Raw genomic sequence first — 19,274 nt, forward strand, 5'->3', positions numbered from 1 at the left:
AAGCTGCTAAAGGATATTAACTTCTGTTGCTCTGCCAAATTGCTGTAAAATGTTAACTTTCACTTCAGTTCCCTATGGGAGAGGAAAATTATATACCCTTTGCATATACTGTTTACTTGTAAACAGATCAGCTAACCACATTAAAATGTGTTAAAATTAGCACCCATTTAGGTTCTATTTGATTTTCTTCATATACAAAGTCGGATCTTGACAGGTATCACACAGTATAATGCTATAACACCGTATGGGTTGGGTGGGGAAGAAACCCTCTTCAAGTGGAAATTGGGGTTTTCATTCTCCTCTGTATGTGTTACGTGGAGAAAACAATTTATAAATTGTTATAATTCTATGATTCTGATTCTGGGTTGTGTTTCATAGTTTACAATGCACACAGTACATGATGTGAATAATAGCTCTCCTTGACAGGGAGAACTAGTTTGAAGCACAGTGTTCACTTTTGAGCTCTACAGATGTGCAGCATCTTCCAGCTCATGTTTGATTGCCATGATTGTGGGAGCCCACATATAGCCTAGGAGCCACTGGAAAGGAGAGAGGGGATTGAGGAAACCACACTCCTCCCTTCTCCCTTCAGCCAAATTGCCACAACACGATGGCTTCCCCTTGTTGTCAGCCTAGTGTCTATAACTGAGCAATGTGATACTGGCCAATGATTCCTTCTCTATATGATCGTTACACTGTTATATGTAAGAAACATAATTTTTGTAAGCTATTCTAAGCCCTGACTATGTTCAGATGATAAGTTAAGAACTTGCTTTTTATACAGGCCACCAGCATAGACAGGGTACATCTAGTTGTTTACAGCTCTAAGTAACAGTCCAACTCTGCAAAACATCTCCTGGCCAAAACTGGTTCTGTGTCCAGACCTTGAGAGCCTGGTGTGGCATGACAGTGATTTTTGGTGCTTGGAATGGCTCTGTTGGTCCACTATTTTCCAGTAGGAACTTTGGGTGATACCCAACATTATATGGGTATATTTCCTCTTCCTCTTTTTCCTTCTCCTCCTCCCCCACCTTCTTCTAAAGCAGATTTGATGTGTGTGAGAGAGGCTGTCAGTGGGAAAGAAAAATAAAGAGTAGGGATGGGCAAATCTGTCTGTTTTCTGTTCTTAAGTTCAGTTCACTACTTTTCCGCATCACTTTGCTATTTTTTTTTAATGCCCTCACAAAAATCATCAGCATTTTAGTGAGCATTTCCCCTAATATATACATTTTAATGCAATTTTGCCTCATTTATTAGAAGCCGTTTCACCTAATGCAATGCATTTTTATGTTATTTTCGCTAATGTATGCACTTTTGTGACAGTTTCCCCTAAAATATGCAACTTTGTACACTATTTTTAGTTGGAGAATTGTATTGCAAAATCTGGAGAAGTGTGAATTTTGGAGGGTAGCTGCATTTCAGTTTGTGCATTGTTTCAGAAAGTGCAAATTTGCTGGGTTCATGTTAAAATGTGATCTAAATCAAAATTCTCTCCCATTTTATTTATTTATTTATTTATTTATTTATCTATCTATCTATCTATAAAATTTGCACACCACCTTTCATCCAAAGATCTCAAGGTTCACAGCATAAAAATTAATCTCCTATCACTAGGAATAGGAAGTCCAATTCTGCTGTGGTATCTGCTTCCCTGGCAGATGGGTGTAACTGGATATCATCATTGTACTTTGTTATTAACTCATTTTTAGTTCAGAGAACAGTTGTTTGGAAGCTATGACAGAGGGGGAGATTCATATTCCCCACCAGGAAAAAAAATATTTTAGAATGTTGATCTCATAATGTATAAGTTGCAATCACTGAATAATATATCCAAGGAGTTTCTGCAAGATGCTAGAAATGTGTGATAGCAAAGGGTTTTCTCTGGATATTTTAACACTCACCAAGGATGGGAATTAATAAATATTTTGCACCTTATAAAAATGCACAGCTTTAATATAGGTGAAATGAAACATGTTTCCCATCATCTTTTAAACTTGTTTGATTTGGGCACTTTGAAAGCATTCTATACAGTATCTCTCTTATCTTAAAGCATATTTATGATCTTCAATTTCAAGTGTGCAACAGAACATCTCAATGTCAAGAAGACATCTGCTTGTCACTTTTTCATCTGAGATTGCCTGATGAGTTGTCAAAACTGTACAAATCTATATGTGTTGGCTCTGATCCTCCTTTTATCTGTTTACTTTGGAAAGGTTTCATCAATGCTAGAGACTTAAATGAGCTTTGCAGATCAAAGGAGGCCCAAAAAAACTCTTGAATGCATTTGTACTTAATATATAAATAAGAATTTGAAACATGACAGATTCTTTAAAGGAGCGTTTTGTAAACTTACAAAAAAAATCCTTTTCTAATTTGTTTTGGGGTGGGGAAATGAAAGTTTTTCTTAATAGCTATAACTCTTTGTATTAAAAACCATTTCAAGTCCTTTCAGCCAGCCACCTCTCAGCATAACATAGTGTTGCATGCCACCCCAATCTCTGGGCAGCGTGAGATTCCAGGGATTCTGGGCGCTTACCTTTACAACCCACCCACCCCCAGATTTATAACAACAGCAATGTCTAGTTTGAAATGCTCATACAGTGATATAAAGGCAAATATTTGTTATTACAGTTTAGGAACCTGTTTCATGCCTGGTCTGACTTTCTGTTCATCTCACCCATTATTGTCCATTCTGAGTGACAGGGTTTCTGTCTTTCATATCACCTTCTTGCTGGTTATTTAAACTGGAAAGCTACATGCCCCACCCACCTAAAATAAAAAAGAAAATGAATGATCACTGTGCTTTTCCATTCAAGCCAATTCTTTTTCATGCAGATTAGTCAATGTGGGTTGAACGCAGACATAGCTATGTTCAGAGTCAGCACAGGTGTCATCACTTTCAATGAGCCTGCTCTAAGCATGACAGGTAAAATGGGATCCAGTGTCTATGAGTGGGAGCCAACGTTAGTCCTACTCCAACTAGACCCATTGAAGTTACTGCATATGACTAACTTTGGCACCTTAATTTGAATGGATCTGCTTTGAGTAGGACTTGGCACTTACCTTGCCGAAACCCACTCTTTACCGTTAAATCAGAGCAAACAGCAACCTGCAGAAAACCTGAATTGCTGTTTGCTCCAATTCAGCAGTAAAGATAAGGTTTTCCTGGGGAAACCAGCAGGGGGAGAAAGAGAAGCACTCAGACATGGACCAGGAAAACAAGCTGTTCCTAGATAGCATGGGGCAAAAGGTAAGGGTGAATGAGCCCTAAGCCATACTGATTTTATGAGAACTTAGTAAATAAGCATCCTTAGGATTGCAGCCAAATACTTATGAGGAGTTGATCACCAACCGCTAGACCATTCCAACATCTTAGATTCCATTGCATGAACATTATGTCAGTATATTTGAGTAGGATTGGCTTACCAATTTAATGTTAACAGTGGAAGAGAGAACCTGTTGAAGGTATAAACTGTGTCAACATTTCCACAGTTTCCTTTCTGTGGGGAGGAATCTGTGAATAATAATAATAATAATAATAATAATAATAATAATAATAATAATTTATTATTTATACCCCACCCATCTGGCTGGGTTTCCCCAGCCACTCTGGGCATCTTCCAACAGAACACTAAAATACAATAACCTTCCCTAAGCTTCCCTAAACAGGGCTGCCTTCAGATGTCTTCTAAAAGTCTGGTAGTTGTTTTTCTCTTTGACATCTGGTGGGAGGGCGTTCCACAGGGCGGTTGCCACTACTGAGAAGGCCCCTTGCCTGGTTCCCTGTAACTTGGCTTCTTGCAGCGAGGGAACCGCTGCATGTGCATTGCAGAGATTTGCTTTGGCAGGGCGTGTTTCTTCTATCAAACAGGGTTGTTGTTTTTAACTCTGCAATGCTAGTTTCTTTCTGGTGATTTTGTGCCTTGATAGAATGTGCAAAGACAGACCTTTACCTAGGAGACGTTATCATCTCCGCCTTCTCCAACCTTGTCATTTGTGAACTTCTAGGACCATAAGTGTAGTGACAGGAAGGGCTGTGTGCAGAGTTCCTAGATGAACCCAGATTGAATTGCGTCCAAGCCCAAATGAATTTGGACCCAGCTTGTACTTGGACTTGACCAACACCAGCCCCCCACTTCCTCCTGCCTTCCCTAACCAACTTTTATTTGCGAAAGGGGCAGGGTGACCAGTGGCAAGTGTGGTTCTCTGGTGGCGCCAGGACAGTCCTTACTCCAGTTCTGGTCACCACAGTTCAAGAAGGACACTGACAAACTGGAATGTGTCCAGAGGAGGGCAACCAAAATGGTCAAAGGCCTGGAAACGATGCCTTATGAGGAACAGCTAAGGGAGCTGGGCATGTTTAGCCTGGAGAAGAGGAGGTTAAGGGGTGATATGATAGCCATGTTCAAATATATAAAAGGATGTCACATAGAGGAGGGAGAAAGGTTGTTTTCTGCTGCTTCAGAGAAGCGGACATGGAGCAATGGATCCAAACTACAAGAAAGAAGATTCCACCTAAACATTAGGAAGAACTTCCTGACAGTACGAGCTGTTCGACAGTGGAATTTGCTGCCAAGGAGTGTGGTGGAGTCTCCTTCTTTGGAGGTCTTTAAGCAGAGGCTTGACAACCATATGTCAGGAGTGCTCTGATGGTGTTTCCTGCTTGGCAGGGGGTTGGACTCGATGGCCCTTGTGGTCTCTTCCAACTCTATGATTCTATGATTCTACTCTGGGCCAGGGTAAACTATTATGAATCAGGAAGCCTGAGAAACTACAAATCACAGGAAATGGCTGTGCTGACCTAGAGCATGCTCAGTAACATCTGGCCCAGTGAAGAAGAAACCTGGATGGCTTCTCTGGGCTACAGGGAGCCCTTCCCACAACCAGTCCCCCCAAGTCTTCACAAGGTCCTCTTTGACTGAAAGGGTGGCAGGGAGTACTGGAGACAATTTTCCATGTTTGGTTTTTCCGAGCTTTCGCAGAAATGGCTTGGAAAGACCCAAAGTTTTTCCAAGGAGATTATGAAAAAGCTTGGAAAAACTGAATGCTTTCTGAAGCTAGCAGAGGGGAGCTCACCCATGACTAGACCTTTTCTTCCCCCATCCACAATCTGGGACTGACTATATTTCTTCTTGTAAAATACTAATAACAAGGCATTGCTGAAAAGTCCAAGGAATGACTTTCCATTTGTAACATACCACAGAAAAAGTTAAACCTAATGATTATAGTTTACATAGGGAGGGGATCATTTTAAACACAAGGAGACTTTTATTGTCATAATATTTTCAGCTAAGTCACTAGAAATATATGGGAGGAATTGTTTGTGTTAAGAAAATTGATTAAAACTGGAATAGAAATACATTTCAGCCAACTTTAAAAAGTTAGATATTCCTGTGAATCAGCCCTTATTTAGGTAAGGATTTGTTTTAGTGAATAATAAATCTTTGCAGTTGATTAGCAATGTTTGATTGATGAAAAGCAAGAATGCGGCATTCTCTGCCATCTGCAGTGATCTTGGTGCCGCATGTCAGAGAATGTGAGGTTTAAGTAATCATAGAATATACCTTCAGCACTGGGAAAAACTCAAAAGTGGTTCACAAGTCAGAGGAAATGTTTTTATTGCATACACAGCACCAAACAATATATTAATGTGGCTGTGGAAAATAAAATTTATTCACTGTTTTGTTCTGCTGTTTTATTAGTGTTCCAACTTACTTGAAGAAGTGCCTTTCCTGTAGTTTATGACAGAGACAGAGGCCCTGCTCATAGAAACACCATTGTGGATGGTCAAGGAGATTGTGAATGCAAGAGGAAGCTTTCTTAGTTGTGGCACCCCATTCCCCGAACTCCCTCCTGGGGAGATCAGGGAGGATGAGGTAGCATTCTTGTTCCTCCAGGCCTTTGCAAGTGGTTAGGTATATTTTTGTACTATAGGTTTTATAACTTCCATTTTAATTATTGGATGTGGTTGACTGGATTTTATGTTGTTAGTTGCCTTAGGCACCCTTTGGAGAAGATGGGTGGGCTATTGTTGTTGCTGTTGCTGCTGCTGCTGCTGCTGCTGCTACTGTTATTTACATACTGCTTAATGCCCAGATAGGCTTTTAAGCGGTTTACAAAGTAAAACACCAGTTTCAGAAACATTAAAATATAAACATCCACCATTAAAATACACAATACAACAATCCTATTGAAGCATTACTGCTGCTGAAACAGGAGATTCAGTTTGAAAGATTAAGGGATATAAATTTAATGAATAATAAACAAATGATAACTCTTATTTCCAGCGTAGAATAGGAGTTGTTACACTAAATTATACAGGGAGATTAAAACTAATTCCCTGAGTCCAGGGTTCTTTCCCCACCATCCATGTGTTATTTAGAACTGAAGGGCGGTATAGAAGCAAGCTTATTACTCTTTGACCATGAACATATTTTGGGGGGTGGGGGCTTCCCACACAAACCTTGAGCCCCTGTCAGTAGAGCACATGGAAAACATTCAGCCCATGTCGTTTGTTGCTGCTGCTGCTGTGGCTGCTGCTGCTGCTGTTGAAGGGGAGGGGGAGAGTGCAGCAGGAGATGTTTCTGATCACCAGTTATTTTGGGTCAGAGGCTGAGCATTTGCACAACGGCAAAGAACCTCTCCTACTCTGCAAACTTTCCCATCTCCAGTCATCCTCCTTTAGGCGCTGCATTGGAGAGATGCATGTGAAGATCTGCTTTCCTGTATTATCCTGGAAAAGGAAAGGCAAAGTGTGGGATCTTATAGGAGCAATTCCTGTTATAATCTGGAATGCTTCAGTCCTGCTCTCTGCACACTATAGTATAAAACTTCAGACAGTTTAGCAATCATTTTTCAAGAGAAACAGTGGGTCCCATATCACTGGAGGGGGTGTGTTCAGTTGTTCTCTCTATGTGTAGGCTCTGCAGGGAAGAATGACATGGAACTGCACTCAGTGGCTGCACCCTTACATTGCCACGCCTTGGTGGCCTGCCTTCTCACATCCATGTGTTCAGTGGCACACCACGTATAGCTTACGCTTGTTGGCACACTGCACAGTCAGGAAACCCAATCACATAGGGTGCCCAATCCAATAGAATACCTATGCATCTACAGCATACATTGCAGATGTTTCATTGGATGTGCTGCGAGCAGGGTGGACTTCAGAAGCAGGGCCAAACATAGTTCACACAACTTGCACATGGCGGGGATGACTGAATGGACCTAGATGCACAAATGCTTCAGACAAAGTCTGACCTAAAGATTTATCTTTTCATGTATCTAAATCTAAGGTTCACTGAGCCATAGCTACTGGAATACATATTATTATTTTAAATTGTCCCAAAATGTTCCATTCTCTATTTCATCTACTGTTCAAAAACCTGAGCAGCCTAATTTATGACGGCAATATAGATGTTACACTCATTCATGGTTTCTTTTCTTTTTAAAAAATGGATATGAGAGAAATGTGAGTTAGAAGTATAGCCAGCAGCCTGGAAAACACATTACAGGACTTGGAAACCAGAACAACAGATATCTGCATGTTGAACAGTTGAAGTTTGTTCCACTCCATTAGGGTTTGGTTTATGCAACTGACAATTATGTGAGTAACAGATATTTGAGTATAGGCTGTACATCATTTTCCATTTACGACATCCTGATGTGTGTGTGTGTGTGTGTGTGCGTGTGTGTTTTCTTTTTTAAACTTAAACCAACAATAGGAAAAATCAAAATGTGACAGCTATGAAATGAGATCCCATAGTAACCACTAAAGAATGCAAGCTAAAATAGAATGCCTGAAAGTTAGCTGCCTATCTTGGCCCCCGTAGGAAAAGGCCTTTGTTTTAACAGGTGCCCAGCACCTATAGCACCTAAGGAAGTCAATGAGCCCTGCAGTTTCTCAGCCACTGTGGCCATCTAGAAGCCTTCTTTTGGCTACCCACAAGGCCTACAGTCCCTATCGGGCTTTTGTTTTTTTTAATAGCAAACTAGGCCTTCCTGCCCCCACAGCAGTGTGATCGCACACATTTTGAAACACACATATCCCTTGGGTTCGTGATATTGGCTGACTGGTTCTTTGGATCCTGATCCTCTGAAAATGAACTCGTGTCCTGGGGGGGGGGGGCGGGGAGCTTCATTGTTGATTTTGCAGGTTTAAATTGTTTAATCGGGATTGAAGTTAGATTCTTGATGCCCCTGCCATTTTTTCCAACTGAAGTCACAATCCAGAAATCTGTGTAACTGACTTGGCATACATAGCAGGAAGCCTTCAGGTGTCCCTGAAATAAACAGGCCCTTCACACATTCACACCTGTTTGGTCATAATGCCTGGCTTATTGATAATCATAAACCTAAAATGTTTTCTGACTGCTGTTGCTTGATTGTGCTGTATTTCCAGTGTGATATGTCATCCTGGCCTAAAGGGTACATATCATGGGTAGGCAAACTAAGGCCCGGGGGCCAGATCCAGCCCATTCACCTTCTGACGCGGATGGTCCAGGAATCAGCATGTTTTACACGAGTAGAATGTGTCCTTTTATTTAAAATGCATCCCTAGGTTATTTGTGGGGTCTGCCTTGTGTGTTTACATGAGTAGAATGTGTGCTTTTATTTAAAATGCATCTTTGGGTTATTTGTGGGGCATAGGAATTCGTTCATTTCCCCCCACAAAATATAGTCTGGCCCCCCACAAAGTCTCAGGGACAGTAGACCGGCCCCCTGCTGAAAAAGTTTGCTGATCCCTGGATATGATGGGGGGTTCTGGTGCTTTGCAAGAGCAGGGAAGGCCTTGCTTTGCTGTCTTTAGCTGTGGCAGGAGTGACTGTTACTGCTGAGAAGGGTCTTTCTCAAATACGACCTTGTCATGGCGCGTGCGAGAAGGTTTCTTCCCTTGCTTGTGCTGCAGAAGCAGTGGCGCCATGAGTGTCAAGACTCAGAGGCCCTCTCTTTCCCTCTGGGCAGCCTAGCTTGGCTCTGGTGCCTCTCCTTTGTCAAGGCTTGTTCTTCGGGTACTGCATACCCCTCCTTTGGCTCTCTGCAGTCCAAAGGCCCTCCATCTCCCTCAGCCTGCCATAGTAAAAGGCACCTGCACAAGTTCACTTCTAAATATAAAGGCAGCATTTGTGGTCTGTGGGTATGTGTGTCCAAAAAAGGGGGATTGCCCAATCAGAAAAGGGTCACATGACCAAGGGCATAACTTATCAAAATGTACAGCTATTCAACTATTTCCAAAATAAACTTTTCAGCAAAACCAGTTATTGACCAGTGGTTTTTTTTGTTTGTTTGTTTTTTGATGCTTTAAAAAAATGGTTCTCTTTATGCCCTCCCTCATCACCTCTCTGCACATCAAATGATCAGTCTGAGGACCAGCAAGGGGAGGCTTTGCCTCCTGATCAGGGTGCTGGGCTCCATATGCCCCAGCAATGTGTCTAAATTATTATTATTATTATTATTATTATTATTATTATTATTAATACACTGCCCATCTGGTTGGGTTTCCCCAGGCACTCTGGGCGGCTCCCAAGAGAATATTAAAAACACAATAAAACATCAAACATAAACTTTCCCTAAACTTTAAATTTGTTTTCTTTTTGCCACCTCTACCACCAAAATCAGTGGCCTCTTGGGGTGGTTCTTCACTGGGAGAGGGAAGATTAGGTTCCTGAACATACCCTTGTGCTAATGTATAGGCTGCTAGCAATCTAGTATTTGTTTTTTCTTTCTTTTGAGTGATTTATCTCCCCCTTCCTTCCACATTGCTTTTTATGAAGAAAATTGAAGTCTTTGAGGCCTTTTTTTCTTTTCAGGAAGTTTTCTGCACAGGAAATACTTTGGTTTAAATTCAGCAGTAGTCTCAAACAAGTGGAGATAATTAAGAAGGGTCTTGAATTATGGCTTCAAAAGAAAAGGTTCCTCGCATGCTGCTGCTATCTATTGTGGCATTACCTTACCTCAAATGGCAGTTGGTGATGATGCTGACGACGACAGTGTTGTAAAAGGCAATGGCTCAAATTCTTGATTTACGTCACTTCACTTCAAAAGAGCTCTCTTGTTTAAACATGAAACATTCACCATAAATATTCAACATTAGACCTTCATTTGATTTTTAGACCAGTTGTTGAGCTCAATAAAAGAAACCTTTATCTTCCCCTGAGCTGCAGCTCCCATATCGCTAGTGACATAAATGTCACCTTAGCTCAGCAGGTGATTCAGAACACACTCTCCCTTGAAATCCTGAGGGTACCTTAAAATCCAAGATTCGAAGAATCCTTTGAAAGCAGAGCACTTTTTAATGCAGGATTTTGTTTTGTTTTTGTGTGTGTGTGTTTTTTTATATATAAAAAAGTTCCTTTGCAGCCATTGCAGTGAGATCCCTTCTGCTTTTCATTTTTCTCCTGTATTTTTACAAGCTTCACCAAAGTTGCAACTGTATTTGTTGACTGCATAGAGCCAATGTAATCCATAGTTAGGTTGCTTGCCTTAGGTTCAAATTACAGTTTACCGTCAGTAGATTTGGGTGCCACTGTCTCATCTTCGCTTCCACCTGAAAATGGAAACAAAAGATTAAAAAATAACTTTACCTGCCCTAAAAATCAAAGAATTGAGGGTAGGCCATAAGTATAAACCTTTCTAAATGATTTGAAAAGACTGGTTTCCCCACAATCTAGTTTTAGTCTAATTTAGTTCATGCTGCAGCCACAAAAATGCATTTTTCTTTTTAAACCAGCTTGAACAACAGTTATGGCTTTGGGAGACCACCAGGCGCCATCACTTCTCCAATCCCTTTCCCTTAATAGTAGGTTTCTTTGTAGGCATCTGTAGATTGCTCAGAGCACCTTCCAGGTGTTAGCCAAAACCACTATGCAGGTAGGGCATTAAGAAGAATGATTGTGGCCTATGTTTCTCTTCCCCTTTGCCTCTGCTTTCTCGCCTAAGGAGTGGTGTTACGAGGGCACAGTGAGAAGGCACTACTCATGCACTGAGTGTAATTTACAAGCCATAAGAAGGCTCATATACCTTTAAGTGCTGCATAGAAAGCAGAATTTTATCAGGTGCAGCTTGATGGCTCAGAGTGCCTTCCATCAGCTTAGGCACTATCTGGACAGGGTTGACTTGGCTACAGTAATCTATCTTCTGGTAACCTAATGAATGGACTGGACTCTTGTGAAGCACTGTACATGGGGCTGCCTTTGAAAATGATTTAGAGGCCTTTAATTAATGCAGAATGCAGCTGCCTGACGGTCAACAGGTTAAAGTTAAGCAATTGTATAACCCCAATTCTATTACAACTTTACTAGCCCAATTTAAAGTGCTGGTTTTGACCTTTGAAGCTGTTTGTGGCTCCGGACCTTCTGGAATGCCTCTTAGCTCTTCTACTGAGGCCTGTCTCCAAGTTCCACCTCTGAGGCAGTCTCGGAGGGTAGTGACAAGGGCCTTTTCAGTGGTGGCTCATGTTATGTGGAATGCTTTCCCCTGTGAGGTCTGCCTGGCCCATTCAGTGCCTTTGTTTTGGTGCCAGCTCCTCCCCACCCAGACTTTTGATAGACAAAGGCGATGTTGTTTTGTTATTAGTGTGCTGCTAAGCTCGCTATGACTGTTGTGGGAGTTGTTTCACTTTGTTTTTATGTGGCATAATGGGTGGGATTCACTTAATGTGCCCTGTCAGCACAAGCAATGGGGCTTTCCCCCTCTCTTCCCCCTGTGCCCTTCCCACACTCCCAAAATTGGCTAAGGGTGTTAGAATAACCCCCACAGCAGTGCCATGGGGAGGAGAAGAGAGGATCATTCCATCTGGCAGGCTTCAGAGCTTGCACTAATGATGTGTGTGTTGTAAGTCACTTGGAGACATTTGGGTAATAACCAACTAGCTGCTACTACTACAATTCCACCACAATGGTACAGTGATGCAGAAAGCCACACTAGAAAAAACTATTTCATTTCACATGGCTCTGGACTCTACAAGCGCCCTTTTAAGGACCCAGCCTTGGTAGCCATGAGTGTTGTCATTGAGGAGTCCAGTCATGTCCAGATGTGAAGCTAGAACTCCCAGTTCCAGTCCGTGGGTTTCACCCGTTATAGTAAAAACATGCATTTGAGAACTTGCCTGAATTGCATCAGAAAACATACCATGTGGCATATCTCAGTAATTTTTTCCCAGGCATCATAACTGTTTGAAGTCAATCTACTGAATGGGAAACCCATTGCATATTTGTGAATAATGTGACCTGCTGTTCTACCGAGCAGAAAGGCAGCATAAATTCCTCTGATGAATTGCACATCAGAGATTACAGACAGAGCACTACTCCAGCCACGTCTTTCATCCTCATCTGACAGTGACAACCTAATCCTTTGCTTATGACCCAGCGTGGAACTGCCTGGGCGTTTATACAAATTCACCATTGCAGCTTTGTGTCGAGATTAGGCTCTGGGAACGGGGACGCAGCCAATACTTTGTTAAATTATGCACACATGAAAACTTTGTGATAAGAGCGACTTGAGGAAATCCAAAAAGTTTTACCTGCAGTTTCTACAGACAGCACGTGGTTTGTGTGTGGTCTATTTATTGTACACAGAGAGCTTTGTCATAGTAGGATGGGGTAGCCCTGAAAGGACTTGAAAATGGTTCAGCTCTGATGCTAATGACCTGCCAGCCCAGTTCTAGAAATCCGATCCATTCTAGTCCATGGAGTGCTAACTGGGGTCAGCTGGAGCCAGTGAAGGTTATCTGATCTCCAGAGGTATAATGTTTGAAGCTTGAATAGCAGTATGGGAAGATTTATTTTAGTGAGACATACGAGAGGTCGGAAGAGGTGAGATGTTGTTTTTGTGATGACGATGCTTATTATCTGTTTCTAAATGTACCTTGAAGCTGGACTGGTTTCTTTGGCTCTCTCTGGGATGGTTTCTTCTTCATAGTGTGTTGTCAGCTGAATTGAAACTTGCTGTGAATCAGAGGAGTCAGTACTTGAATGTGTTACCTCAATCAGTTCCTGGTGGATTAGGGGGGGGGGGAGGCGTTCATGTGGGTCTTTGCATTAATTGCTGTATTGTTCCAAATAGGGAAGTAGCCATTAATTCTTTGGCTGTTGGGTATCTGGCTGGGGAAATACATGATCTGGCAAGATGTTTAGTAGCAAGGTGCCCCGTGTTCCTGCTGGTTTTTGTGGTGTTTTCGCCTGCAGTTAAAACTTACACACATAGGTTCCGATTCAAATATTTGTGAGCTCTCTTTGAAAACCAAGAACTTGCTGAAAGTGGGTTCTTTGCTACAATTGCCAGAAATCCTTCCCCTTTAACATCTAATAATGCACACTTAACTGCCACCTTAAAGGCTGGTTCTTTTTTATGCTGGCTCCGTGAGGTAGGTGAAGCTCTAGGGAAGGCTTTAATGTTTTCTAGCACAAAAGCTACTACAGTACATCCTCGGCATGCACGATGTGAGACTGTCAGCCCACCAGTGTCTGTCATGTTACATTTCCTCCCATGCTTTGAATGTCCTCTGGCAGCATTTCCATGCGTGGGGCAGTCTGCACAATACCGTACTGTAGTCAGACCTCAACATGGCAGCCCTCCCCACACCAAACCCTCTTTAAAAAAAAAATTCCATGAGCGATTCAAGGCAAACAGCAATTGTGTCAACACTACAGAGTATCTCCTTTCAGGCTTCTCCTAAGCTAATTTTACACATACAATCCCTATATAATATTGCACAACATGTAGGATTTGGGTTGTTTCAGTTCTTGAAATGGATAAACGGGAATTGCATTTTATTCCCCTCGAGACCCGATATATTTATAACTTTCTGAGATAGCACCGTATATAAAAATGTAGCTGCTATTTTCTGTGAAAGAATTTTCCTCTTTTTTCCTTTTTATTGGCCCCTTCTCTCCCACACACAAAGCCACAGATGCTCCGCTGCAGTGATGTCAGCCTCCCTACATGGTCCAGCTGCTTGGAGGTTTCTGTAGAAAGTTCAAACCCTGTGTGTGAGAGAGATACTGTAAAATGCACATTGTGTTTATCATCACAAAGCTCTCATACTACAGATAGGGGTAAGTGTAACTTTAATGGAGGTTCCGTAGGTTTGAAGAATACCAAGGAGCATTTAATCTTTCTGTTGACGATACTTTAATTGCAGACTTCCCAGTTGTTTCATTCCCAGAATTGGTTCAAAGACGCCGTCCTCCCTTTCACGTCTGCCCCCCTCCCCCCATCTTCTGTGATTTTTGGAAAAAGCAGAGCATTTTCTTAGTAAGACAATATGTATTTTAAGTAGAGACATCTGAGTGGAAATATGCTTTTGTCCACATCTACACATGGTCAAGTCCTCACTTAACTTCAGACATTCCCTGCCAGACCACCAAACTGAAAACATCTATTCTGGATTTGGTGGCAATACATGTCACAGCATGTTATACTGAACTGATGTAAAGATTAGCATAGAGGTTAACCACAGTTACTACTGTGGGGAGATAGGAGAACACTGGGATGCGCCTCTCTTGACAGGGCAAGGATAGACTTTTATAGGAGCCTTTTGAAATCATATGTAATTTCTAAGCTCCTGGTATTTCTACATCATGCATGAGCAGTTCTTTCAATGCTTAATTTCTCTCCCCTCCCCCCCCCATACTGTTATCTATGGATTAATTTAAAATACTTTGTTGACTTACATTTTTAAAAGTTGCATTAGATTCAATCTCTCGAGTAAGACTGTGCGATAAATTCAACTCTTCAAGTATAGATAAAAGATTATTGTTCTTGATTAAATGTCTATATAAAAACACTGTGTTGAAAGTGCGTTGCTCTACAAATGGGCAACTCACAAGATCCGTACCAGCCACAAAGGAAGTTAAGCAAGGTTGTATCCTAGCTCCCACACTGTTTAATTTATATATAAATGATATTATCCAAAGTTTAACATCCCCGAAGTATTACGCCCCTAAATTGGCCACAAAAGCCATCTCTATATTATTATACACAGATGATGCGGTACTTCTATCTCAAACAAAAGTGGGCCTAAAAAGATTGGTGGAGGCATTCTCAGGATACTCCCAAAGAGAACAGCTGGCTGTGAAATACAAGAAAACTAAAGTCATTGTGTTATCAAGAAACTATAGGGCCCATAGATGGTATATGGATAATCAGTTGATCGAACGGGTCTTTAAATACCTCAGCCTTATTTTTCAGTCATTAGGGTCAGGGGGAGCACATCAGAAATATGCAAAGGAAAAAGCATCTCAAATAGCCAAAATTCTGACAGCTCTTTTTGTACAAAAGGTGACAAGCACATACCATCAGCACTTGAAGTGTTTAAAGCTAAAACCCTAGCAGTGTTATTATATGGGGCTCAAATTTGGACAGGCGCTCACCTTGGATCTACAGAAGCTGTTCAGTCTAAGTTCCTAAGGCAATTCTTTTCTGTTTCATCCTATGTTCTAAATGCTTCATTGCACTTGGAGGCAAATCTCTCCTCTGTTGAATTGCAGATTTGGTGTAGGACATTTAATTACTGGTTTTGGCTAAATTTAAACCCCACTGGTCTACTACCTTTAGTATCGCAAGATAGTCATAAGAGCACTTGGACTAAAATTGTCAACCAAAAGTTTACTTTTCTGTTTATCACAACAGTTATTAACACTTTGCTTCAGTAAAACAAATAATTTAATTTGACCATGCCTATATGATATTGAGTGACAGAATAATTTGGCCGCGATTAGGAAATTTTGTCCATGGTATGATTATTTTCCATTTTGACACATTGGCACCCTATTTGCAATATTTGCAAAATTTAACAATTCCAGAATACAGATGCGCTTTCACATATGCAAGATTGAATATTACACACACACACACACACACACACACACACACCCTGCCCATCTGGCTGTGTTCCCCCAGCCACTCTGGGTGGCTCCCCACAGAATTAAAAGCACAATAGAACACCAAACATTAAAAACTTCCCTAAACAGGGCTGCCTTCAGATGTCTTCTATAAGTCAGATAGTTGTTTATTTCCTTGACATCTGATGGGAAGGCGTTCCACAGGGCGGGCGCCACTACCATCGGCTGTACTTGAGGGTCGATTTCAAAAAATTCAGCTGGAAAAACAGTTATGTCCATGGGGAGATGGCAGTATTGAGTCAGTGGCCCATGTGCTTCTGGCTTTCAGTCTTTATACTGTCCATGCTGGGTCACTCAACCATTGCTACTGTGTCCTTTCTTCTAGCAGATCAAGATAATCAGGTGATAGCAAAAACTGCAACAATTTTAGCAGGGGCAATTAGAATAAGATCTGTTATTTGATTATTCATGTAAACCTCCAAAATGTATTTTGTATAGTTAAGTTTTTACCTCTATCTTCAGTACATTTTATTTTATTTTATTGCCATGGCTAGTGGCTGCTGCAAATAAAAATTCTTCTGATCTGACTTTTTTTAAAAAATATTTTCTGCTATCTTCTGTTAATAATGGTCATAAGTGACACATTCCGTGTACCTCAGTATTATTTACACTGACTGCCAAAGGCTGTCCAGAGTTGCAGACAGGGGACAATTTACCTGGAGATGCCAGGGATTGAACCTGTGACCTTTTGCAGGCAAAGCAGATTCTCTGCCACTGAGCTTCCAGTAGTGAAGAATGCCTTAATCTTTATTGGTACCTGTAAAGAGTATGGGTTGCTCGTGCGTAAGTTGCCGCCTCTCCTGGCTTTGTTGCTTTGTTAAACCTTTCAGTCTGGACAGCCCTTCACTTTGTGGCTGCCTCAGTCGCTAGCAGAATCCGTCAGTGGGCGTTTCTTAAACCGTTTCCAACATAAAAGTTGTTTGACACCCAGTCTCCTCCTACTCTCCCTGCACGGAAGTCTTCTGTGCAGGGAGGGCGTGGGTAGCGGAGGACCCGTGCTCTCCCCGCTGGTGTCCGGTGAAGAGTCTGGGAGCCCTCTCGCCGATTCCCCCATCTGCCCCTCTTTATTCCTGGTGTTGCGCTGAATTGCTTCCCCATCTGCGGAGCTGCCTCTCTCCCTGCTGGGCCCTTCTCCAGCATCATTTGAGAGCCTTCCCTCCGCCTCTAGCTCCGATGTCAGTTCCCTGACAGTACCTTAGAAATCAAGGCTGGAATTCTGTGTACACACAACTGGTAGTAAGCATTTTTGAACACAGTAGGTCTTACTTCTGAGTAAACATACATATGCAGGATTGTTTCCTCTGTGTTTCTTTGGCTGATATTTGAATTGACTCTATTTTCACAGGTCCTTCGTTATCCAGCAAATTCAAAACAGCAATCTCTTCATGGTGGTAGTAAGTAATGAATGTGACTGCGAGTCTGTTTTGCCAATTACCATGGAACCAATAGAAATAAGGTATATCCTTTTACTTGACGCAGGCACGACCTCAGACAAGCAATGCAGATATGAACTTTTTAGTAAAGTGTCCAAAGTAAATTGGTTTGCTAATTGACTGCATATAACCTCCCTGCCCCACCCCACAAATGCAATTCCATCACCAAGAAAGCCAAATCTTGAGCACTTGTGAATTCAACAATAGCAGGTTTGCCACAGCCATAGTCTCTCTGCAGCAGTGGCAAGCTTGGAGCTGTGGCCAGTGCTCTTGGTCAGCACTTGCCTCAGTGATGCTCTTGGTAAGACAAGCAAGTCCAGAATGCAAAAAAAGTAAATGCGAGAGATGATAAAACTATACCTTTATTTGATGATTTATTTTATATTTTCTGTGTAGCAGAAGTGATGAGGTTTCATTTGATAGCATGCTAGATTAGATAATTATTTTAACAGTAGGGTACTGGGAAGGGTGGCAAATTTGATAGTCCAGTTGGTTTAACTTATCTGGTTTTTGCTTTGTGGATTTCAGGACACACCTCTGCACCAAACAGAAGTGCCAGCCTGGCCCCGCGACTGTGGGTACCCAGGGCCATGGGTGCCATGCCACATGCATGGCCCTGGCACTGAAATATGTGGGTGCCTGGGCACCCGGGGCCCCAGGGAGTTGGCACCTGTGGGGAGGTGGTACTGCAAGTAGATGCTCCTGTTTTGTGACAGGCATTGGACTAGAGGGGTTTGGGAGTTTCTTTGAGCTTGATAAATCCTGATTTTTAAGGCATATCCTTAACTTCTGAGAACATAATGAATCCCTAAAATGTGAACGCTTAAAATCCCACAAGATTAGAAGACGTCCAGAGTCTTGCCATGGATTTCATCCTGAGGTATGTGTTTTGGTTTACATTGAAAAGGTGTCTTAAGAATGAGCGGAAATGTATTTGTTCCTTTTCTGCATCTCCCACTGCCTTTGTTTTCTGCTAGGGTGCTTCATCGTTATCGCAGACTCGGTATACACAAGAAGGACTTTCCCATATTTCTTTCTTAAACAGGGGTGGTTAAGCCCCCATTTAAGGGCCTGATCTGGCTCCCCAAGCAAATTTTTCTCACCCCATCCAATGATTTTGGTGGCAGGGGTCCAAAAAGAAAAGAGAGAGTGTGCTGGGGTGTGCAGAGCCTAATGCCTTGGTGGTTATTCATATTGCTTCATATTCATATTGCTTCCTCCCCGTTACCAGATCAGTCATTTGGTGAGCGAAGAGGGGACCGTGTGCTTCCTGTCTTTGCCTGTGGACAGATCTACACTCATGGTTTCTAACATTAAAAAGGGTTAAGGAAAGCTGTAAGGGTCACATTCCATTTAGCTTAGAATGTTAATAATGTGTTATTAAAATGTGTGTGTTGGTAAATATTGGCTTGAACGATTGTAACACTCTGCTTTTCTCCCGCTTCACTTACTGTGGGTTTGTTTTTCAGGAGAATGCCAGAGAATGTGGTGGTGTTTTCGGCCTGAGTGCTAGGCCTGCTCTTCTTGCGCTTCCTCTGCTTCTGGCCGTTTTCTCAAGGTGACACTGACTGAGAAGCAATCACTTGGCATGCTAAACAATACATGGATAAACTGTGAACTGAGAAAAGGTGCAACTTAGAAGACATGAAACTATAGTCAAAACATCAGCATTTCATGATTTTAAATGGTGGGATGATATAAACTCTCCAAATTATGTAAAAAAGAGAGAGAGAGAGAGAGAGAGATTTATCTTTTTTTGGTGCATCATGCAAAGATGGATTTGCCATACAATAGTCACAATTCATCAAGAACAGGACTTCAGTAGATAGAAACAGATGGTCATTATTTTCTGCTTTGTTCCATGGAAAACGGTTTCAAACTGTGTACTTTTTAAATAAAGTATATTAAAATCACAATTTTCTAGCAGGTGTTTGATTTAAAC

General features: G+C 41.7%; 1 protein-coding gene and 1 long non-coding RNA gene across 3 annotated transcripts in view; one reads left to right on the top strand and one right to left on the bottom strand.

Moving 5' to 3' along the window:
• CACNA2D3 (calcium voltage-gated channel auxiliary subunit alpha2delta 3) overlaps positions 1-19,248 on the top strand; it is a 479,869-nt gene extending 460,621 nt beyond the window's left edge. For both annotated transcript variants that reach the window (XM_080996726.1, XM_080996727.1), the window contains 3 exons: positions 17,245-17,357; positions 18,130-18,212; positions 18,802-19,248. In XM_080996726.1, coding sequence (XP_080852852.1) covers positions 17,245-17,357; positions 18,130-18,212; positions 18,802-18,894 — 289 coding nt within the window. In that variant the 3' untranslated portion in view covers positions 18,895-19,248. The remainder of the gene's footprint in view (positions 1-17,244; positions 17,358-18,129; positions 18,213-18,801) is intronic.
• On the bottom strand, positions 5,602-10,090 carry LOC308472209. The gene is made up of 2 exons (XR_013983352.1): positions 9,951-10,090; positions 5,602-6,733 (listed from the first exon to the last, which is right to left on the bottom strand). It is a non-coding gene; the product is annotated as an uncharacterized lncRNA (long non-coding RNA).
• Positions 19,249-19,274: the final 26 nt, after the last annotated feature.

This window comes from Podarcis pityusensis (genome assembly GCF_964106645.2).
Source record: "Podarcis pityusensis genome assembly, chromosome: 2".
NCBI lineage: Eukaryota > Metazoa > Chordata > Lepidosauria > Squamata > Lacertidae > Podarcis > Podarcis pityusensis.